This window comes from Coturnix japonica, chromosome 3, assembly GCF_001577835.2.
Source record: "Coturnix japonica isolate 7356 chromosome 3, Coturnix japonica 2.1, whole genome shotgun sequence".
Lineage (NCBI taxonomy): Eukaryota > Metazoa > Chordata > Aves > Galliformes > Phasianidae > Coturnix > Coturnix japonica.
The window spans coordinates 53511462-53536319 of record NC_029518.1 but is presented as its reverse complement, the minus strand read 5'-3'; the positions used below and the strand labels follow the sequence as shown (position 1 = coordinate 53536319).

General features: G+C 40.6%; 1 protein-coding gene across 2 annotated transcripts in view; it reads right to left on the bottom strand.

Moving 5' to 3' along the window:
• THEMIS (thymocyte selection associated) overlaps positions 1-23137 on the bottom strand; it is a 73507-nt gene extending 50370 nt beyond the window's left edge. The window contains exons 1-3 of one of the 2 annotated variants that reach the window (XM_015858581.2): positions 22860-23137; positions 7829-7987; positions 143-601 (exon numbers count right to left, since the gene is read on the bottom strand). In XM_015858581.2, coding sequence (XP_015714067.2) covers positions 143-601; positions 7829-7987; positions 22860-22950 — 709 coding nt within the window. In that variant the 5' untranslated portion in view covers positions 22951-23137. Of the gene's footprint in view, positions 1-142; positions 602-3629; positions 7809-7828; positions 7988-22859 lie in introns of those variants that run through there. The other variant, XM_015858582.2, reaches the window with a different exon arrangement.
• Positions 23138-24858: the final 1721 nt, after the last annotated feature.

The following is a 24858-nucleotide window of genomic DNA, read 5'->3' as shown; positions in this document are numbered from 1 at the left end:
TTCTACAATTTGGAATAGGTATCACTGGTAAAGACAGCTCAGGAATTATTCACCAACCAATTCTTCCTGCTTATTTTGAGCAACTTGTACGAATTTAAGTGTAAACAGAGTAAACAAATCTTTGATCTTAATTCCTACTTACATTTCATTACTGCCTGTACTTCATAGACAGGCATGAGAACCATGTAGCCACCAAAATTCTCAGGAAGTGGATTAGAGGAGTTCCACATTTGTAAAGTGTTGGAGAGTTTGACAGTCCGGCTTCTGCTCTTCGGGATTTTCCATTCTGCAATCTCTTTTAGGGTGTATATCTGGTCATCTTCACACTCATAGAATTTTCCTTCTTGTGATAGTGGCAAAATAAAGGAATGAGACCGGTTGTTTCTGACCATAACACAGCTCACAGCCATTGTTCCATTGATCTCTTCCACAGAATTGAAGGTGATCTGCTCACCCTGTTTGATAGTGAGGTTTGCCAGTTTTACATCCTCCGGGCTGTAAAAACATGGATGGCCAAATCTCGTTGGCCCAATAGTGACTTTTCTTGTAATTTCTTCAACGCTGACATATGGTGTTTTGTCTGCCACAATCTTATAAAGACCTAAGAACAGAAAAGGTGCATTATAAGAAGAAAAATATGCAGAGCAAGACAAGACAAACCACAGAATCAAAAACAACATGGTTTGGAAGGGACCTCTGGAAATCATCTAATCCAACTCTCTGCTAAAGCAGGCTACCTAGAATAGGTTACACAGAAAAGCATCCAGGCTGGTTTTGAATACCTCCAGAGGAAACTACACAGCTTCTGTGGGCAGCTTGTTCCAGTGCTCTGTCACCCCCAAACTAAAGATATTCATTCACACATGTATTGATAAGATATTGGACAGAGCTGAGAAAAACCTGGCCCCATCCACTTGTCTCTCACTCATTACATACTTACAAGGATTGATAAAATCCCTGATCATATCTGTGTCATGATTTCAGCTGCAATAAAGATTGTTTTCTTCATTATGGCCTGTATGGTGCCATGTTTTTGATTTATAATGAGAATAATGATGACAACACACCAATATTTTTAGTTGTTGCTGAGCAGTCCTATACAGAGCAAAGAATGCTTTGGTTTTTCAGCTTTTCATGCTGTCCTGCCAAAGAGGGTGCTGAGGGGACAGAAGGAGCTGAGTGAAGAGAGAAAAAAGCATCTGACCTAGTCTGGCCAAGACATTCCATGTCATATGGCATCTTGTGTAAAAACCATAAAATTGAGGGGAGCTGGTTGGGAGGGGTATCTGCTTCTTAGGGACTAGGTTGGCATCAGTAGGTGGGTGGTGATCAAATACATTGCGCTTCACTTGTTTTATATATTCTTTTATCGTTATTATCATTGTTATTATTTTCTTTCCTTTTCTGTCATATTAAACACCCTTTGTCTCAACTCATGAGATTTACACTTTTTTTTTCTGCTCTTGTACTGCAGAGGAGTGAGTGAAAGGCTGTGAGGGGCTGAGCTGCTGCCAGGTTAAACCACAACAAGCAGATAGTTCAGTTGCTAGAAATGTAACTGTATAGAGATAATATCAACCACGTGATACAAAGCATAGACAGATGGAATTAGACTGTTCTACTCTACAGCTGCAGAATTTTTATGTCTATGATTGAAAAAGAAAAAAGTTTTTGCTACAGAAAAAAAAAGAAAAAAGAAAAAAAAAAGAATACATATTCTGTTAAATTCTTATTTGTTTCCTCAGGAAACCAGGCCTTAAGAAACAAATGCAGACATTATATGAGAAAAGAGTGTCAGTAATGTGATCGGTGAAACACAGGGTGAATTTTCTCCTTAAACATCAGTAAAACACATCTTCTACATGTAGGGGATTCCAAGAATAAGCATTTTTAAAGAAATAACACCAGTAGCATGTAAAGATGAGAACGAGCAAGAACACTTGGTCTTAGCAACTCTGATAGTCCAGACCATCAGATGGAGTGCTTCACAGTTTGGGTACTGTGGCCATAGCAATGCAATTAAAGTGCGGAAATACTGTACTGTAAGGCAGAAGCTGCATCTGAGCCTCCCTAGCCCCTGGGGACATTATTATTTCATGTTAGTCATGGCCCTTGGAGCTGTCTCATTAGGAGCTCACATCACAAGAAAAATGTGTACATTTCTATATTTGTGTGAGAGTTTTCACAGAGGAAGATGAAGTGGACAGTTTAAAGGACTAAACAGTAGGGTTTAGCTGAGCTATGTGATTAAGCTATCCTCTTCCCAAGATGCAGCAGTGTGAATGCTGCCTCATAGAATCACATTACAGCTTTTATGTTCTAGCTACAGCTATGCTGACAGTGAAGCCAACCTCCCAGGGCAATGCAGCACATTTTCTCTACATCCCTACAAAGCCAAAAAGCAGAAATTCCATGGCCCTGTTACTTTTTTTTTTTTTTTTCCTCCTCCAGACCATACAAAGGGTATCATGTCCTTTGAGTAAAGGAATTCTCCCATCTTTGCAGTTACGGAATAGGAATGGGATGTATATGATAATAGAATCACAGAAACATAGAATGGCCTGGATTGAAAAGGACCACAGTGATCATCTAGTTTCAATCCTCCTGCTATGTGCAGGATTGCCAACCACCAGACCAGGCTGCCCAGAGCCACATCCAACCTGGTCTCGAATACCTCCAGGGATGGGGCATCCAAAACCTCCTTGGGCAGGATTCATGGAGCATTGCTTGGCACCACTAAAGACACTTCCTCACCAATTCTACATCTTGCGAGTGATTCCAGTGAAATCTAAAAAGCTTTAAGTGTTCTATTTGCCTACCTCACCATTTAGATGGGAAATTGGGGCAATGCTGGCTATGACTACCCTTCTGTGGTGATCAGAGTGAGAAAAGGGAGAGGATGCCACAGCAGGTGCCCAAATCTCAGCCAGGTGTGATGCTGCAGGACTCAGTTCCTACTAGCTGCTGGGAAGATGCTCATTTACACCATCTCCAGACCCTTCTCAGTTGTGGAACTGCTTAACAAATAGGGTCAAGGGATTTGCTTTGGTTAAAAATTGCTCTTTTTTCCTTCCCACACCTTTTCCATTACTGAACTTCACCCTGAATACATGATCAACACAACTCAGGGGCCTGGAGTAATGCAGGGGATCCTTAGGACCTCAGGATTTCAAGTCTTCAGAAAGGATATATGAAATCATTCCCCAGACAACCTCTTTTTTCCTCCTTGGTTTTTTTTTTTCCTTTTTTTTTTTTTTTTTTTTTTTTCCTTCTTTTATTCTACTTTTTCCCTACAGAATCTCTGAGATTCTTGGTTCACTGTAACTAAAACTGCTACATTCATCTCATGCACTTCTTGTTAGGTACATTAAGGACACAAAGTTTCTGTCTGCTGAATAGATTTTTACAGGATTTATCACCAGATTGGGTATGTTTGGTTCGAGGTACCCCATGAGATCACTAGTAGCTGTGGCAACTAACAGCTCTGAGCACTTGTCAGCAGCTGAAAAAGCAACAGCCTGTTTGATTTACTGCAGAAATAAGTCACTAATTCTGCCCATGCTGTCTGTGATGCTGCACATTCACAATTGCCTAAGTGACAGTCAGCTTTTCCTGTGTGAAATCAGTACCTTGATGCACGTACATCCCCCGTGTCCGTCCTCACTGCAGCACTGTGGGAAAGTCTCATGACTTTTTTCCAGGCTCCAGGGAAGCCACATCCATGAATGTAACTGCACAGGTAAAACTGCAGCACACAATATTTTTCTCACTAGCACTTTTTTCAGTGCTTCCAGCAGATGATTTTAACAGTTGTTAACAAGCAAGTTAGCTACTGCAAACGTAATCAGTACTGGAGTTGTCAGTGTAAATCAAGACAAACTGGTTTATCAGCATTTAGAAAATATCACAGTGACAAGGAACCAATCACAGTCCGAAGCTGTGGACAAGACAGCATCCCCAAACACCATTCCTGTGATACTCCGCAAACACACAATGGGAGGGCATCACCTCCTGGAAATGCTGGGAGAAAAGAAATTAGAATATTCTTCATTAAAAATGTATTCAAACTACGTGTGATGTATCCCAATCATTTCATCCTGTGGGAAAGCATGTTTATATAAAAGTATGTTCCACTTTTGTAGACAACAATAAATTCAGTTCCCTTTTACTGGTAATACAGTGTACCTCTGTGAAGTTTTACAGACTCCCTGTTTCCAGTCTGAAAAAGAGTTCTGAAGAAAAGGAGCATCCATTCTCTTCTCTCTTTTTCTTCTTTGTCCAATAGATTACTGAGGTAATCAGGCTCGCCTACTAGAGCAGCAAATAGTCTTCATGTTAAAAATAACAGAAAGACCTTCTGTCCTAGACTAGAATCATAGAATTCTTATGGTTGGAAGGGACATTTAAAGGTCATGTAGCCCAGTTCCACTACGATGAATAGGGACATGCGCAAATAGATCAGGGTGCTCGGGGCCTGATTCAGCCTTGCATTGAAAGTCTCCAGGGACAGGGCATCAGCCACATCTCTAGGCAACATGTTTCAGTGCCTGAGTACCCTCACTGTAAAAGACATTTTCCTTACATCCAACCTAAATCTACTTTCTTTAAGCTTGAAACCACTTCCCCTTGTTCTATCACCACAGACCCTACTAAAGTCTGTCCCCTTCTTTCCTGTAGCTCTTCTTTAGATACAGAAAGGCTGTTATCGGGTCACCTCACAGCCTCCTCTTCTTCAGGCTGAACAGATCCAGCTTCTTTAGCCTGTCCTCATAATACAGGTGTTCCACCCTTGGATCATTTTCATGGCTCTTCTCTGGATGTGCTCTAGAGGATGGTCTGTGTCTCTCCTGTACTGAGGACTTCACCTCTGGGTGCAGTACTCCAGGTGAGGCCTCACCAGCACAGGATCACCTCCCTCAGTCTGTTGGCCACACTTCTTCAGATGCAGCCCATGATGAGCTGTGAGGGCCCATTGCTGGCTCGTGTCCAGCTTCTCATCCACTATTACTCTCCGGTCTTTTTTGGCAGGGCTGCTCTCAATTATTTCATTCCCCACCTTGTACTGGTTATGAGGATTGCCTCAACCCTGGTGCAAGATCTTGCATTTGGACTTGTTGAACATCATGAGGTTCACCTGGGCCCACTGTTCTAGCCTGTCTAGGTCCCTCTGGATGGCATCCTTGTCCCTCTTGTATGTCTTGTATGCACCCCACCACTTGGTGTCATCACAGTAGTTTCTGTTCTGCAAAGTAATGCAGAAGAATGGGATCAGCTTAGTTCCTGACTCCTCTGGAGCTGATTTGATTGCCATTCCTCCACCACCCACACTTCCTCCTATGTTCCATCTGCTGCAGCATCTTTTTCCCCATTGTGCCTCAAAGCCAAACTCTCTACCATCATTCCTCTCCTCCCGCTGCTTATTTCACACCTGAGGCTGATGGGATTTTCCTGTGTCATTTTCCCAGACTGTGCCACTGATACTCACAGTGATATTTTCATCAGTTCACCACAGCTCACACTTGGCATCAGCACTGGAGACCCATATATCACTGACCTCCTTGTCATGGAAGCCCAGGGACTGATTTTCTGATTGCTTCTGTTTTGCAGGGCATTCATTCTGCTACTTGGAAGTCTTTCAGACTGACAGCTCTTTAACTCCTACCAAGGTGAGCCTTTCTGTGCCCAGTCCCAGCTCTTCCATGCATGTATGGCCACAGGCAAATCTCCTGCCTCATGGTTAGCAAAGGCTGAGAGCTCAAAGGAATGGTTGTGCTCAGCTACATCTGTCAGGTCCTGTAGGAATGAGCAGCGACAGCTGTCAGAGACATCTTGAGAACAGGGACAGACGAATAATATTTTTGCAGAAAAAGGAATTTAACAGAACAAAATGAAATCATTTGTGCTTGCACACAGTTCAGATGTTGTGTAAATTACCTGTCTCTGCTAACTTGTTAGCAGTGAAAATTGTAGTTCAAAATGCTGTTAGATATATCTATCAAAATGCCTAGAGTAGCAGCAGATTTTTTTTTTTTTTTTGGTCCAATGTATGAACACAGAAAGAACAGCCTGGCCCTCTGAGGCATGAAGAAGAACAAATTAGAATGAGGATACAGTGATATAACACAGGTAGTGAACTTGCAGTTGCAGCAGTTTCACTAATGCAAAGGACAGATTAGGCCTTTATCAAGAATCTGACTTGCCAGAGCAGAAAAAGTAGAATTCTGTAGGTTTCAAACACATTCAGAAAAACAAAGAGGAAGCTTCATTTAGAATCAATGAGCCTAGTTCTTCTCTCACGGAGACATCATCCGCAGAGTTATCTAAATAGATTAATGACTTGCTTACGTCAACATGTATACAGTGAAAGGGTAGATGGGCCCATCACATGCAAATGATACCTTACAATGGAAGTGGAAAATAACATCAAAAAAGTTTTCTTTTCATCAGTGCCAGCAAGAAAGCCCTGCAAGTGCAATGAGAATACAGTGACAGTCTAGAGATTTGTGGATATTTTTACTGAGGAAAATCAACAACAGTATGAAAAATATCACCAGCAATTTGATTCTGTTCTTTGTTGTAGAGATGAGACAAGCCAGCAGTATTGTTAGACTAGATTTGTTCGTTTGGAAGGGATCTATGAACATTATCAAGTCCAACTGTTTCACTGAGAACACTATGTGTATACATAATAAAATGTGTACATTTTGGAGAAAACTAGTCATGCGACTACAAAAAAATGCATGTAAAATTGCAGGTATTTGACTAAATTTAAAAATGTTCTCAACATGGCCACAATATCCAAATGTCAAGCTGCAAAACCGATCACTTGCGTGCAAACAAATCCAGACTCACAAAGTTCAATTACTAGAAATCACAAGTCATTCTGAACTGAAAATCATGAGGTCCAACATTAATAAATGTAGGATTACTTTTAATGCTTAGTTGTGATGGATGTTTTAGGATTCAGATGTTCAACCCCATCTGTCAATCAAGATACAGACTACAGCCTACTACACGTATGTATATTTTAGAGATATTAGAAGAAATTTTAATAATAGCAAAGAAGATTGGAATTCAAGAAAAATACTAAGTAACTTGAGAGTTCACAGTACAGAAGTACTTCAATATCTCTAGATAGCCACAAATAATTAAAATGTCTTTGATCACTACTTTTGGGCTCTATCAGTGCTTGAAAATGACATTTCAAAAAAGACTTTTAATAAGTGGTCATACAAATGGTTCTGACTCACCAAATAAGAAAAACATGAAAGCACATTGAGAATCCACTAGGGAAGAGAACATTAAATATTGAACTACTTCAGAGAGAAATCTGTATTTTAGAGATGGAAAATGAAGGCATGGCAGAAGGTATTTTCCTGCGTAATTCATATGAAACATTGCTTTTCTATGTGCTTTTGCATTTTATTTGCTTAGGAAATGTGCCTTGTCTCCCTCTGAAGAAAAAGTACGCTCTAATCCGGGGGCTGGTGTAACCTAAACATTTTAAATGTGCCTCCACACATTTTTACATGCACTGTGATGTATAGAAAAACACCAGTGGCATTACCACCTCAAGAACTCAATCTACTGCTCCTAGGTATACCATTTTTCTGTCAGTTTCTCAACCTGATTTGCCTCCTCCACTCTCCACATGCATAAACTCAGTGTTTCCACCTCTGTATCAGTCACTCCTCTACTTAACACAGCCAGGCCCTAAAAAGCAGATGAAATGTGATGCAGTACTTGGCCACTTCTCCCTAACAGGTAGATTATAAGGTTAAAGGTGATTATAATTCCTCAAAAAACATGCATTCATGAAATACTATACCAGGAAAATTTAGTGGTAATTCCACTTTGGCAGAAAACTGGCTGTCTTCATTATTCTCACAGATACTTGCTATGAGCTTATTAATTTTGAAGCCAATAACTTTAATCACTTCTCCTGTTGACAGGCAGCATTCATTTCCAAACATTTCATAGATGGAACCTGAAAAGAAATACAAAAGAAAAATGTTCAGCTTTTTCTCACTTTTTCAAGTATCTTTATCTCTTTGTATAAAAGCAAAAAATATTGAATTTATATGAAAAATACTTATCCTGGAATAACTAATCTAATCTTTATTTCATTCCTTAGGTTCATAAAAAAATTCATCTTGAGACTTCAGTTTCTCTAGGTCAGCCCTGTGTATGTACTGTCCTTCGATGCAGGAAAAGACTTCAAAGAACCCCTGTTTCAAAGTTGTAAAACTGAAATGTAATGAAGCTGAGCACAGGATCACCTGGGTCATCAGAAGCTGCCACATAAAATCAGCAGGTGGTAGAGCTCGGGCAGGCAAGGTGCCTCTCTACAGCACAGGGCACAGAACAACCCATTGAAAACAATGGTTTACAACAGAATACAAATATTACAGACCCTACAAGGTGTCCAGGGAAAGACTGGGAGACAGTGAAGCACAATCTACATTTGATATTTCTACAGCAACAGGAAATCCATAGAAAGTACTAGAAAAATTGGAATCCTGTATACTAACAATGGTAATCGTTGCCACATGGTGAAAAAAAAAGCTATCATTTCTGACCTGGGAAAAAAAAAAAAATCCCCCCCCCTTTTTTTTTTTTTTTTTTTTAAATAAGTTTGAATGCAGGGACAAAGAATCCAACCAGGTATTTCAGAACTTCCCTGGCACAAACTGGAAGTGCAGCTTGATCAGCCAAAAGCACTTCCTTTTCCATTCAAGTTGTGTCCATATCTGGTGTTTCAGAAGTGTGTACATGTCAGGGTGGAAAAATAAAGCAAATGAATAAAAAAAGCCAAGTTATGCAGAAGAAGGATTTTTTTTTCCTGGTCCCTGCAGGAGATTAGCAGAAGCTTTGAGGCATTGAATTAATTAATTATATATATACAGTGCAGCAAACACATAGTGATTAAGTCTTCTTTGAGTTTCATTTGTAGATAGAATTACTTTGAACACAAAAAGCCCCTTGTCAGAAATGCAGAATTTAATGCTAGCTTCCATTCTTCTGATGCAGTGCAGTTCCTACCATGAACTTATCAAGATGTATCCTGAACTGATGTGGAAGTGCCATGCTTGGAATCCCTCCTGAGTTTCATTTCCCTTGTGGTGGGAAACCTTATTCTCATTTCCACTCTTTATTTTTTGGTGACTGTTGTTCTTTCCTCTGTTACTGACATTGCTATGCTATTTAAAATGTTTCTTTTTACTCATTTACATTTTTCCCATTCCAAGAGTGCTTCCAAGGTTAATTTTGCCCCTTCTCCGGTTTCATTATTGGCAAAAATCTCAAAGAAACATTTTTCTTTATCTTGTATCTAAGAAGATAGATTTTCATTTCCACAATCATTCTAATAGCTCTTTCTTGCATCTTGTTCAATTTAAAATCTTGTATTTTTCTCCTTTCTTTTTAACATAGGTAGCCAGAATGGTCTCAAGCAGTGAGGGATATTTAAAACCTGACCTCCAGCAACATACAGCAATCAATAATTTAGATGGCCTGTACTGAAATATTGCCATTGCCTGCAGAACTCTCTTCCCCCAGAAAGTAGTAAACTCTGCTCCACAGCTTTCCTTGTAGTTGGAGGAGAAAAATGAAAACAGTAACAATAACAACAACCACAACAAAAGCAAACCATCACAAAACAACCCACTTTTTTAAAAATCAGGTGTCATATAGAAAATACAGCTGTTAGCCCAGTGATTTTTTTAAGGCTTACTCAAGACCAGTTCCAATCACACTGAGTATGGGATACATTTATCATCTTTGCTGAAGCACTTGCAGGTAACAAGCACTTGGCCACCACCGCACTGGAAGTCCCTTGGAGACTGGTGTGAGCGAAACTCACTCAAGTTTTACCTTAAGTCCAAAGCCTAAGTTTGGGTTTAGGCTAACCAATAAGTTTCTGTCAGATCAGGAGAATGAACAAAAGTAGTGTGGAAGAACTAATTGATTTTACTCTGTCTTGAATACATGTCCATGTAAACCTTTCTGTTTGTTGTGCGCTACTCTCACAGTTAAAATGGACACCAGGGAATCCCCACCTGCTCCACTGAAAATGACACATATGAGCAAAGGTTTTAACTTTATGCAGAAGGAATCAAATCTAAACAAACAAACAAACAACAACAACAACAAAATCCAAACAAACATCTTGTGGCAGTTGCTTTTGGTTGCCTGTTTCCCTTTCCTATTGATCCTACATGGGATGAAGTGGGCTACTGTACTCAGACTCTAAAATTCCCAGAAGGCTGATGACTTTCTGTTGCACACTAGTACAATGGTCAGCACAGAGCTGTTCTGGATTATAGGGCCATACAAGTACTAACCACAGTCAAGAGGAAGAATATTCTATTTATCCATTACTAGCGCAATGACACATCATCAGCAGGGTAAATCTAATGCCAAGCAGAAGATAAAGAGAGCTACTATCCTCTAATGACAAAAGAACAATTTGGTTTTCTTATTGTAAAGATATCATAAAGTTGTTTACTCTTCTTTCAGCCTCTTAGCAATTCAACACTGACTAACCCAGCTTCTTTCACCAGATATTACTATACTTGGAGTAGCCACTGCTCTAATAAACATATAAGGAATTATTATAGTTCTCACTGCTTCAGTTGATTTCTATAGGATATTTTATGACAGTCAGAAAACCATGTATGCAATACTTATTATACATTAAAATGAGAGAGAGAGAGAAAATCGAGCAGCCATAAAGAGGGTAATATCTGTTTTGTGCTGAATCACCTCACTCCTCACATCAGACAGTAGATTTCACAAGTAGCCATGATATTATTAGATAGAAAGAATCCCACAGGACCCAGCATGATAAGCTCTGCATTATAGAAATGTGGAAAGATGAGAAAAGAATTCCAATATTCTCAGCCTTGAATAAATATTTGCAAAAACATACTCAAAATGTGAGCTTGTGACTTCCAGAGGCTTTTTTTATTCAGTGCAGCTTTAGATCTAGCATCTCCAGTTTACCTCACTTGAAAAGAGACCCCTAGAAACCATTTAACGTATTGAAAGTAACTCCACTGACTAATTATGGGCTTCAGGCACATTTACTTTCATCACTGTCAGACAGCCTCTGCAAGCGTTTCCCTCAGTCCATCTGAGACCCACCACACACCCAGACACAGGCAACATTGCTCCATAAGAATACAGGCATTGAATGATGAAGGTTCAGTGGCCTAGCTGGCTTGGGGTGATTTCCAAACAACACAGTAGCTAGAGTGAAGCAAATCAAGCACCTGTCCTGAGGTGAAGGAGTAAGCAGTAAGGAGGCTAAGCTTCTCCAAAAAAATAAGGTGTAATTGAAAAAGATTTAACTATTGCTTCAGTCTGTATCTGCAGCAGAGTGTGGCCACTGGGAACTGAGGAGGGGATGCGGAGGTGGGCCTTGTCTCTGATCTTGGCTGGTTCTGGAGGCACTACTACCTTTGCTACAGATTTTACTGCTGAGAGTTTGAGAAGCTCTGACCTCCATATAGAATACAAAATATAAACAGAACTTTTGAAAAAGAGTGGTAACACTGATCGGTTAGTGGTGAGCAAAAGAGACTGAGGAACCAGTCTGGCAGCACCTGTAAAAAGAGCCTTGTGCTGCCAAACACTCAAAAATAGATGACTGGATGGCTCAAAAATACACTTTTGACAGAGCAATCAAAATTTTCAAAACATGAGAAATGCAATGAACAACCTCCACGAGATAAACAGAAGCCCAGCTCTTTAGACATAGCAGGGTATCTAAAACACTACAAGAAAAGGGCAAAATACACAAGAAAAGAAAATCCACACTTATAAAAGAGACAGAATACCTGAGGCAGACAAGCATATGGAGTTCAAGCTGGAATCTACAAAAAGCATTACATGGAGCTGCAGGCTCAGTTTGAAACATCAAGGGCCAAGATAATGCATTCAGAAAAAGATGGATTATAAACGCCAGACTGCAAACCACCAAGGAATGTGTGCAGAAAGACACACGGTGCTGTCACAGCACCTTAACTCCCACGGTCTTTGATCAGAACAAAAACGTGTAGGGGAAAACAAATGGATTGTTCATCTAAAATCATCAGTTCCAGGAAAAAGTGATATTAAAATTAAAACTTAAAAGAAGTCACAGTTCTAATTAAGAGAGAAAGAGAAAAAAAAGAGAAAGAAACGAAAGAGCAGGAGAACAAAAGACTGAAGGAGCAAAGCACTGGAAGAATGAAAGAATGAATGAAAGAATGAAAGAAAGAAAGAAAAGCAAGGGAGCTGATTATCCTACCATTAAAGAAATAAATGGTTACACAAGTATATAATTAACTGGAAAATATAATACTTTGTAATAAATAATAGAAAGGAAAATGAACTCATTCTAATGTTAAAGAAAAAAAAAAGAAGGAAAGACATATTTTTGGCACAATCTAGAAGGGAATTAAGCAGTTAGGAAGAATACTTTAAGTCTTCAAGAAAAGAGAAAATCCTAGTGGACAGAAAGTGGAGAGCACCCAAATATCCCAGGTCTCATGGCTGCAGGACAGCACTCTGCAGCCCAGAAGAGAAGCAAAATAGATTGTTTGGAAACCACCAGCTGAGGTACATTACAGCATTTTTATATCAATTAAGGAATTCAGAGAAAAACTTTCAACAGCTTATCAGTAGTGATATTCATATATATGAGTGGATTGACATCTAGATATGAAGATAAACACGGGGATAGGCATCTGCCTAAATGACCATTTTTGTGGGCATCTTGTAGGAATTTAATTACCTCCTCCTTTACCAGATTCATTTGAAGTAGACCAAAGGGGAAAGAATATGAGGGTGAAAGGCTGGAAGGAGAATAGCTAACAGACCAAGACTATGACTGCAAAAGCCTTATTTTTAACAATACCAATATTAAAAAAATCATTAAAAAATGAAACACTGCCAGCCATACAAGAACCGATTAACTTTTGGGGGTGCAGTTGCATGTACAATATTGATTGTAATTACATATTTGTCTGCAACTAAATTGCTTTAGCCCTGATTTTAGCCCTGCTTGGCTGTTTGCCTGGAATAGTATAATGAAGATTATGTTCAGACAAGAAAAATGTTACCTATGTGATTTGTCATCTAGGCATTTGTAGCAAATATTTTTGCTGATAAAAGGGAGGGAGGGAAACTGCATGGTTTTTAAAAATGACAAGAAAAATACTTTTTCTTTTAAAAGCCACAATAATTAATCTTAAAACTCTGTGAAAGTGCCCACAGTGTGACAACATGACCCTGAAAGAGTTCACTTCAGTCTACTGAAATGGACGCCCCCAAAATATAATGAAAATTGAGATTAAAATTAGAGCAGACCTTTCAATATGTTTGCTTGCTGTGAAACACAAAGTCACTGCTTTTTTCCATTTGAGTTGTAAAGAGAGTGTTGAAAATGTAAATCCAGTGAATCTGAGAATTGGATCTATTTGATTTGAGAAAGATGTGTACTATATAATGCAAAATACATTTTAGCAGAACCCAGAATAAAGCTGCTTATTTACATGATCAAATAATACCCTGAAGGCCATAATTAAAGGGCTTGTTGCCTTTGAAACCACCTTTTCTAGATTGCAACTTTGTTCAGTAAAGAACACATTTATACCCTTTCATAAGCTCATCTCTAGTTTGACAATCTATATTAGCAACTGCTGTGATCACATCAAAGCAACCATAAAAATTGATTCGATATCTTTCTCCTCCATCTTTCCCAAAATGTTAAGCAGCCACACCAGCATCCTCCCTACCATGAGCCTTTTATTTGAATTATTTCTCATTAAATGTAAACAAAGAATGTTTTTGTATTAAAAATAAAATGCATGAGGTGGACTCACTCTTCCCTCTTCACATCAGGGCTAGTGACAGCACCACTGAAATAAATACAAGTTACAACAGCACAGTAAATATCTCAGTAATAGTTCCCAGTCTTTCCCAGTAGCTTAGCATCTATTTTGTTGAGTGAACAATTCAGTGACCCCAGTAGGGAGTGTTGCTCAAAATCAGGCCCATGACTAAACACTGATAATATATCACTTTTACTTAACTCCATTCAGTCACAAAGGTCTAGGCACTGCAGAAAGGAAGACCAGTGAGAGCAATGCAGCCAGACAAAAAATGTGACCAAGAGTGCACAGAGGACCATTCAGCAGGGCTGGAACTCAAGCTCAGGCTGGCTGACTCCCAGTCGGACAGTCTGTCTGCTTCGGTGCTCTATAAAGCATTTCCAAATATCCCCTATTCTTCTTTTAACAAAGCTCAAACTTTTCTCCAATATGACCAAATGACTTTGAGGGCCAAACACAAGGCACCTACCCCCCAGCCCCAGGAGCTTGAATCCTTGAAGGAAAAAATTCTCCCTTTTCATCTCTCAGTGGCACCCGCTGAATTCATTGCAGTTGGCAGGCTCAGAGGTCTTTGAAAGAAGATCCAAGGACCAGGAGTCTGGCTGCTTTGCTAGGAGATGAAAGATCTCCTGACATGTCTTGAAAGAGGAGAACTTTGTCCCAGTGTCCTTCCCCAAATGTTCCTTTCTCCACTATTATGTTGTCATCAGTTGCCCATATGGATGCTGTCTTCCCAGATCAGAGGTGCCTGTGTTTCAGTGACTGGTGACATGATTCTGCTTTCCCGGAAAGGCATAACCCTCTGGTGTAGCCATTCAGCCAGAACTACAATAGCCTGCTTTTGGCTGGGACATAGCTGGGTTGAAATTGTAGTTTTCTTAAGGCTGCTGCAGGCACTTAAAGAGATTATGAAGAGCATAATATATCTGTAATTAGTGTCGATAAAAAAGATATCGTTCTTCATTAGTGTTATGTGGGGGTCAGCCAGTTGTTCAGAGTTCATGCTCTTTAGCAAAAGGGTGGAGAGTTTTGCTTAATAATGTTAATTGTAATAAACTCTGATCAAGCAGCATGGAAAAGTAACTATTTTCTGGCAGTGAGAAATTACTTATCTTTTTTTTCAGTCAAATATCTCCTGAGAACTGAAGAGGACAATCAGCATGCCAGACTTATCCCACTAAACCCCATAAACTAAATACCTTGTAGGAAAGATACAGAGGCTGAAAATGTTATATGCAATCAACGACATGCCAAGAATGAAGCATGCCTCAGTTTCTCTCTCCAATCTCTGGCTGTGGATACAAACATTATTAAGCACCCATATGGCTTCTATCCACTCCTTCCTTTCTAATCCTGTACTCACTGAAACTGGGGGATCCCAGGGTCCCCATGTACACACCATGCTCCACTGGCCCAGGGCTTGCAGTGGTCACAAAGCAGCACTGTGTGTAGCAGGACCCCCACCAAATGACAGAGTGACTTACTGGGCAATGTAGCAGGTCTTCTCTTTCTAATGTGTGCTAAGCAACAAAAATCTGCGCATTTGGTCAGTCTTGGACACAAATTCTCCAAGGAGCTCGGTAATTAAACTAACATGGAGGTCCCCGCAAAAGGCTCTTTGCTAGTAGAGCATCTTATCTTGATCTCATCTACCTAGACTGCGGAGGGTCTGATTTTTGCCAACACAAAACCATCAAAAAACAAAAGCTGTGAGATTTATCTTTCATCATATAAAGTCAAACTTTAAATGTCAAGTGCTTTAAGCCATTTCAATCATAATGGAATTTTTAAAAAATTACTTCTGTAGTTTCTGATTTATTTCTTTCCTGATGGGTTTATGTGGTTTTTTTCCCCCTCTTTTTCTGATTCTCATCTATCCTGAGGGCTCATGCTCGTGTATATGGCAGCAGAGCTTTTGTGTGTGCAGCATCCACTAAAATGGAAAGAGCAAGTGAAACCACAGTTCCAAATACAACATCTTTGACCTTTTGTTGGTTTTACCCCTGCAAGTTGGATTTACTGTAGTAACAAACACAATGCCAAAAACTGCTTTTGAATTGTGTGAGTTGCTGCTATTTTAACTGTTTGTGAATTATTTAGTCTTATTAATTTGCTTTGCAGCATTAATTTGACTTTAGGTAGCTTATTGAGGCACATGTTTAACAATATACGTGCTTCGATAGACTGGGTTTAAGAAGATTGCATAAATCACGTTGCAGGGTCAGGCCAGAGTGTTGAGCATTACAGATAAAGCCCCAAACTGGCAACTTGTTTAAACACCTTACCCGTTGAGACCACTGCACACTGCCCCTCAGCCCATTACTGTCAGCCCAAGGGAGCTGACTAGAATCGGTGAACCTGAACAAAAGCCACATTCCCTCATGCATAAGTCATGATGGGAAGAAAAGTTACTGAAAGAAAAAAAAATATCCCCCAGCAACCAAGCAACAGCACACAGGCAGAGACTTGTATACTATGGGAAGTGTGTACCAGGACATTTTCTCTCTGCTTGTTTGCTGTAGTCATCCAGCTTTCTTCCCAGAGCCTGTATTTGTGAAAGCTGTGGTGGTATTTTTATATGATGGCAGGTCGGTGCACATTGGAATATGGCTCCTCACACCACAGACCTCCTGTTCCCACTCCTGGAGGCCTCCAACCCACTGCATAAAATCAGCACATGGGGGAAGAGCTGATCCCTGTACTGAAATAAGTCAGGCAATTTGGATATCCTTCCTGTCCCTTGTGCCTTCAACAGAGAGGCCTGGAGCTGAATGTCAAGGAAAAAAAAATTGCACATATGAATCCTCAAAACAGCTTTGCCCTCAGAGACAGCTTCTGAGGGTCAGGTTTTTTGCACTGTATGTGGATGAGTCATCCTACTGAGGGCAGCAGCATGAATAAAATGAGCAATATTTGACCCATAAAAGTCAGGTTTCGTTCTCATATTGCATTCATTGAAAGGCACTTTCCTTCTTGTTCAGAATAAAAGATGTTTTTGAAGCAATCTGAGCAAGAACAGCAGAGTTTCAGTGGTACATATTAATAGAGAAAATTTACTGATAATCTCTGACTACTGACCACAAAAGAGAATTCAAACAATCTGTTGTTCTTGTTCTACCCAGGGATCACTTTCTTAAATGCTGAATCAAGAGGAAAGAAAATAACTATCTTCAAGGGAAGAAACCCTTCAATTTTAATGGACAGATTCAGTTTCTATCTCTGAAAAAACATGACATAAATCAGCAAGAACAAATACTATACCACAAAGTTCTACAATTTCTTACACAATTCTCCCCTGGGCATTCACTCATATGGGACTTCACCTAGCAAATGCACAGGTCATTTTCACTGATCTTCCATCTCCAAGAAATACAGCCCTAATCATCTTCATCAAAATATTTCCAAACTGTCTAGCTGAGATGATGTGTAAGGACTACTCTTTTAGTCAGTTTGCAGCTTAGGGGTTAACAGGGTATTTGTTGTTAATTGCCGTGCTCTGCTAATGCCTAGCAGAACCCATGGCTCTTCTGCAAGGTTCTCAGAAGCTCACTATGGAAAGAAGCTACTTCTCAGTAACAGAAGCAGAAAGGGTGAAACTGATACTCCCACAGGTGTGGGCATGAGGTCAGCAAAAGAGAACCAAGAGAAACCATGAGTCTGACCATGTTCATGTTCTTCATGGTCTGTGAGAGAGTTTTTAAATGGAGCAGTTCACATTAACCAAAGAAGGAGCACATCCCTTTGAGTTCTGTTCAGCATTGCCCCTTGCAGCTGTCATGGAGCACTGAACAGCCTCATGTGGGGATGGGGGGGGGGGGAGGAGGTGAGAAAACCCACACCTGGCAATATCAGGCATCTCTTGGATATACAAAGGTACTAACCTTGGGTGTGCATGAAGCTGCTGAGATATCTCTTCTCACCACTTTGTCCCTGAAGTACTCTTCAGACCCCAGGAGAAGGAACAGAGCGCAGAACTGCATTTGCAGCCTCCTGCCTTGCTGCACCTCAGGCCTGTGGAGCTAGGGGCTGCTGGCTTAAAGATCTCTTTTCCCCATAGGCAGAACATATAATATAAAACTTTCCCAATGAGTTTCATGGCTCCATCATAAAGAGGAGGTGTTCTGGCACTGCAATCTCTGAAACATGTACTGCTTTGGAACAGTGAAAAGAGATGAGGATCTACCAAGTCTCCCTGTACTGCAAAGAACTCCTGGTATCCTAATCCTATCACTGGTGTGAATATTTAGCTATAGGGGAATAAAAATAAAAATTACCATGTGGGATTTCTTTTTAGATGGAGCAAAAGCTGGGAAGGTTGTGGGTAGAGAACACAGTTAGTGGTGAAAAACACCAACAGAATAGATGCCTTGAGCAGGCATTTTTCACAATTAAAATCTGACAAACTTTACTATCCTGCCAGTGGTTAACTTAAGCCTGCAGAATATTAAATTAAATTACCCATAAAATAATTATATCAGTATTGAAACAGACATAATTTCTTGCAACAGAAAGATGAAAGCTCATACTGTATGCCATCTGTAAAAATCAGTGGCCATACAGTACTTAGCTCACTAAGCATCAATATTTACTGAAATGTTCAAAGAAAGACATTCAATCAATCAAATCAGTTTCCAATGGAGTTTCAGTAGTTTAATTTGTTAATAACATATTTTAAGGAGCTATTAAATTGTCATGTACTTCAGACTGCGCTACAGTTGCTTTCTAATCAGTGCTGATTACTAAGATATTTGTATCTGACAAATTTGCTTTCATCTTATAATCAGCCTTCCTACTTCCTCCAGTAGTTTAGCAATTCGATTTCTGCAGCAGTGATATTATGAAAAGAACAGTGAACAGCAGAGTCCTAAACAGCTGCACTGAGTAATATCCGTGGGGCCGGCAGAACCACTCTCTCCCTTCATCGGTGTTTCTGTTTTCAGGGATGACAATAATTTCCCTACTTCTATATGGCCCATTGAGTGTGATGAATGAAAAGCACTTTAGAAAAAGTTAGAGCTAATATTAAAAACCCATCTTCCTGACTCTGCACAGTGTCAGCTGTAGAGAGGCGCAACTGCAGGCAGATGCTCTGATCCTACAGCAATGCTCTGGTAGAAGGAAAGGGCATGAAGAAGGTGGGAGCTTAAGCCAGCTCCTCAAATCTTGGCCATCTTTCCAAAGGAAAAATGGGGTAGGGCTTCAGCTCACCCCTAAGTCTAAGCATGGCATGAAAATGAGAGTGATTTTTCTTCTGGTATTGCCTCAATAATGTAAAGCATTACAGGAAACCCAACCCTTTTCTTCAAAACAGGGACAAAAAAGAGAACTGTTCCTCAGAGAGGTGTCTGGGGTGCCTTTTTCACCACAAAAGGCAGCATGCCAATTGTCTTTGGCTTCTCTAGTACGAAGTATTCTGAACTGAAACAGGATCTACACGGTCCTGTCCACTTGCAGTTCTGGGAGATACAGTTCAATAAATCAGAATTTTATTAACAGCAGGAGAGATGGAGTTTTCATAGGCTGATAGATAAACTAATGGTGGAATGAGTACATAGAGCACATTTCCAACATTCTCCACTCAGAGCTGTAGCAGGCAGACTTGCACCTAAAAGGAACTTGAACTGTATTTGGTGCTTAACAGGTATTAAGATAGAATGGGACTATTTAATTGTCATAATTAGAGCTTTGCTCTTGCCTAAGGGCAACGAAATTCCTACTCTTACTCTGGATCCTGACTTTGCAGCTTATAATAAAAACACTTCCCACCATGGAAAAAAAAAAAAAAAAAAAAAAAAAAGCTTCTAATCTTATAAAGACCTGAAACCTACTTTTCTTATGATTGTAGAAGAACCAAAACTCGCAAGAGCAGCAAGGCTGATTTGTAAGTCACATACCTGTAGAACTGTTTAGACACAGATGCACTTTCTGCCAAATGCTGCTTCCAGATTGAGTAAATGAAGAGTTTCACCATCATGGCACCAAAGAAAAATAGAGCATGAATTAAGCTTCACCGTCTCCTTACCAGCTATTTGGCAATTTATTGGATCATGACCTTTATTGGGTGGTTGCCACAGCTTTGATTTGTCAGCTTTAATGGGTTTATTAGATTATAATTTATTTTACTTACCACTCAGGGGTTTTAAAAAAAACTTGTGGTTTGGGTTTTTTTGGTGTTTTGTTTTGTTTTGTTTTGTTTTGTTTTGTTTTGTTTTGTTTTTTTGAGGGGAGAGGGGGGGAAGGGGAGGGAATAGAGCTTCTCATGTAGCTTTGTACAAGTTCACACCGTTTTAAATTCTCATGCCATACAATTAGTCATCCTTTGCAATTGACCAGTTTCAGACAAACCCAGCAGCATGATGCTTTCAAACTATATCTTCTTGTACAAATGCTCTGATTTGGTCCCTGCAACCATAGCAATAAATCTGTGTTTCTGTCAGGAGATGTGGCATTGCCCACACCATGATTACGGGTGTACTGCCTAAAGCACAGGAAATCAAAAGGGTCTAATGGAGGCGAGTGGCAGTCTGGCCAAGAAAGGACTTGAGAAGAGCTGTCCTAATGGAAATTCAGAGTGCACAAAGTGGCCCACTCTCCTGTTTAGCAGTATAACAGGAGTCTCTCTCTAAAGCACTGCTTTTGCTTCAGAAAATGCAATATAAATCAGAATGCAATCACAGAACAGCATGCTCCCCCCTGCTGCAAGGCACAGATGGAAGTAAAGTGCTCTGGAAAGATGTGGTGCAGACAGCAGCTGAGGGAGGGAGGGAGAACTGGGGCAAGTTGACCATTTGTAGCCCTAGATCTCACAGATCTCTTAGACAAAGTGTCTCAGTGTCTTTAAACCTCTCCTGAAAAAAGGAAGAAGAGAAAAGAAGCACTGCAAGCCTGTTAGTGGATTTCAGTGAAGTCAAGAACTTTAAAATATTGGGTCCCCATGCTGTGCATGGAAGGACAGAGTTGAGCTGCATTTGTGCATCAGTCTAGCTTGCTGTATATGCAAGATACAATGGCTGTGGAGTGGAGAAGAAAGCACTAAGAGCAGAGTACAGGAAAAGATGGTGCTGCCAGGGCAACAGAGCAATTGAAGGCCTCACCCTGCCAGTACAGATGTTCATGTGTCACTGTGGCATGTGCCACTCACTCCCCAGGTCAGGTAGCTCTTCTCTGAGACAGCTGCCAGCTAAGAGCCTCACACATCAGAGTGCACTGCTGCAGCATGGCCAGGGGGCTGTCCCTCCAGAGTTTGCTTTTCTCTTGGGCACCAGAGAGAGGCTACACAGCAAATGGAAACCTGTGCTGAAATACTCCATTCTCTAATGGTGTGGAGTTTTCCCACCGATCAGCAGCAGAATGCAAACTGTAGGGACTCAAAAACCTGCTGACAGTGGGGCTGTTATAGTTTAATTGTAGCATTTATATATATGTATCTCACAGTAATTTGAGTGTGTATACACACAGCATAGAATCACAGAATCATTAAGGTTGGAAAAGATCACTAAAATAGTCAAGTCCACCATCAGCCCACTATCATCGTGCCCACTATCCATGTCCCACAGTGCCACATCTACACGTGTCTTGAGCACTTCCAGATACATGCACATATTGTATTTATAGCTACTCAAATTCAAGGAAGTGATCTTCTATTTTTACTTTAAATTCCACTATTCATCACGTAGGTAGCAGCCTTATCACCAAGATTTTCATTTAGTTCCAGCTGAAAACAAGTTCTCAGGCCATTTTTAAAAATGCAATTTGAACAAGACATGAGTAAAAGTGAGGGAAGGCCAGAAAACTATATTTTCAAAGGCTTCTGGTAATTTTGGCCGCATAAATCTCTCAGTGTGCCTTTTTGCATGCCAGTCCTATGCATCCCAGGCATGCTGTGCCTGCAGATGAAAAGCGCCCTTCTTGTTCTGCACCTCCCCAGGAGTGGAGAGAAAGATAGGCCCTGAAGCCCTGGCTCAGACTTTCCACAGATGCAGCAAAGGGCAACTGTGTCCTACTTCCTTCTCCTACAGTGCAGCATGGGGATTTTTGGATAAACATAAAGTTAGATACTATGGATTCTGAAGCTTAACATTCATTTCATAAAGTCCCCTCTGTTTTATCTAGCGTAAGCGCAACTTTTCCTTCTTTCTTCTTTGGCAGGGAGGAATTTGTAACACCGTACATAGTCCTGCCAGGGAGTTTATTTACACTGGGGCCTTGCTTAATCCCTCTGCAAACCATTGATCTGCAGTGACAGGCAGGTAACCTTCTCCCACACCAATACATGGGCTTGACATGGTGTTTCCACTGTCATTGTGTGCAGTCCATGCCTTTCTATGCTGCTTTTATGCTGGGCTATGCTTGTGTACAAAATAGAGGTAAAAAGGCTGGTACTGCAGAGAAGTGCTGTGCTTTTTCAAGGCATGGACTGCAAAACTACCTATCAAAATATTACCCTGTCATGCTGCTGTCTGGCTCATAGGCATCCATTCATAATGGCACACACCTGATATACCCTTAAACATGGGGCAAAATATCAGAAAAAAGTTTTTCCTTATAATTTCCCACATTTGCTTTACAGTCTCTGAATTTCTTTACTTCAGAAACAAAGATTGCTGCTCCATGCCCACCCCATGAGAGCAGAGCTAGTGTTAATGAATTAACCTCTGCATTGTGATTTACCACTGCTGGATTGATGGCTCTGTGCCGGTGCAAAGCAAATTAATGACTCATTCCAGTACACTTTCCAGAATATGATGAGCTCTAACAACATCACCTTCCTCAAAGCTTCAGAGAAGAGCAGATGTGCACCATACCAAAGACACTTCTAAAGCCATTGATGCTTATAATATTTTCTTCAAAAGAGAGAGAAAATTCAGTGGAAATTGCTAGTAAACAGGGTTGTCATTCTCTCTCTGCCTCTCCTTCTGCCTCTGCCTCCCAGGGAGGACCCAATGTCCAAGATGAACTCAGAAAGCTGTGCCAGAAACTCACCTTCGAAATAGATGCCTGACTGGATTTGGAGGACCCTCGGAAGGGCTCTGGGGTCCAGAGAGTGAATGAATTTCTCCAGCGTAGATGCCATGATTGGCCACAAGGCAGCATGTGGTTGTCACTTGAAGGCCAGGGAGGATTTAGAAGCTGTAAGACTTACAGCCTGGTGTGTGCTGGGGCTCTGGGGTGGGGAGGAGTGGTGCAGGGAGGTACTTCTGCTTCTTTGACCTGCAGGCTGCTTCCTCCCTCAGCAGCAGGCAGAGTGCTGTGATGTGGGGATGTTGACCTGGGAAACCTGGCTCCACCAAGCGATGTGGGCATCACCGTGGCTACTGGACTTGCGAGCAAGGTGAGGCATCCACCATAAAGCTCCATCTCATTGATTGTGGTTACTGGTTTGATGTCTGGAAATACTGACCCTACAGAAAAAGACATTTAACACCTGCCCTGCCTAAAGTGGGGAAAAGGCATCACATCTGGGTAGGCTGAGGTTGGTTCTCTTTTTTCCCCTAGGAGAGTGGCAAAATAACTCAGTGTCTGTTATCTTCAAAACCACAGAGACCTTTAGAAGAGAAAAAATGAAACCATTTTGTTCTGATACTTTTTCTTCCTTAAGCACCGTAGCTGGATTTGAGTTATAAAAATGGAATACGTGAGTTTGCCATGTAAATGGACATTAAAAGGCAATGTTGCTATGCAAAATGACTGAGATGTTTTATGTCACTAGTGAGTTGTGGGGATTCCAATTTGAGATGCTGAAACCAGGAATTAATTTTAAGTGGCTGCTTTCCAATACAATGTGAAAATCCGACTACATTAAAGGCAGATTCCAGCATTGGTTCTGATGCTGCTGAGAACCTTAACGAGTGCTGCTATTGAAGCAACATTGCTTGGAAGAGTGAGACCATGTACCAAACAAGTGGTAGAATCAAATCACCAGGAAAGCTGAAGTGTGTGCTCTCATGTTCCCCTTGCACCACTCTCATGCCACACTGAGGTGTCAGTTAAAGCAGGAAGGATGTTAGACAAACTGGTAAGCGTGACAATAACCAACTGTTTATTTTCATGAACCTCTGAGGCTGTATTTCATGTAAAATTCAGAGGAGATAATATAAGCTTTATTTTGTGGTTTACCTTGGCAAGCAGCACAGAGCTTTTCACTCACTCCCACCCCTCCCAGTAGGACAGGGGAAAAGAATCAGAACAAAAAGGTAGAATTCTTAGGTTGAGATAAAAACTATTTAGCAAAATAGAAAATGAAGGGATAAATAATAGTAATAATTACACACACACATATATTTACAAAATAAGTGATGCACGACACAATTGCTTACCATCTGCTGATCAGTGCCCAGACATTCCTGAGCAGTGGCTGCCCCATCCCAGCCAATTCTTCTTAGTTTACAGTTTTTTTTTCACATGGTGTCATACAGTACAGAATATCCCCTTGGCCAAACTGAGTCAACTGTCCTAGTTCTGTCCCCACTCAGCTCCTTCTGCCCACCACCCCCTAGCTGGAAGAGCAGCACAAGAAGCTGAAAAACTGAAATGTCTTTGGCTCTGTACAGCACTGCTCAACAACAACTGAAACATCTGTGTGTTACCAACATTGTTTTTCTCCTAAAGCCAAAACACAAACCAGACATTATGAAGGAAATTGACTCTGCCCCAGCTGAAATCAGAGCAGCTTCCGCATATATTAAAAACGCAAATGCTAAAAGAGGATGCTTTTGAGGTGCGAGTTTAACTGACGTATTCAGAGAATTCACTAATTTAGTCTTAACAAATGTTGTAGAGCATGTGAACGAAGGTTTATAAGCAGGGAGACTACAGGTGCAGAGCTTACTGTCATCAGTTGTTAATGCTGCAGGTGTTGCAAGCAAAACAAATAACAGGGTTTTGGGTTTACTAGTAAAAGGCAAGGTAGAGAATATGTAGATCCAACAACTCTTCCGCTATTGTAACACCCAGAACTCCTCCCCTCTTCCCTCCCAACAAC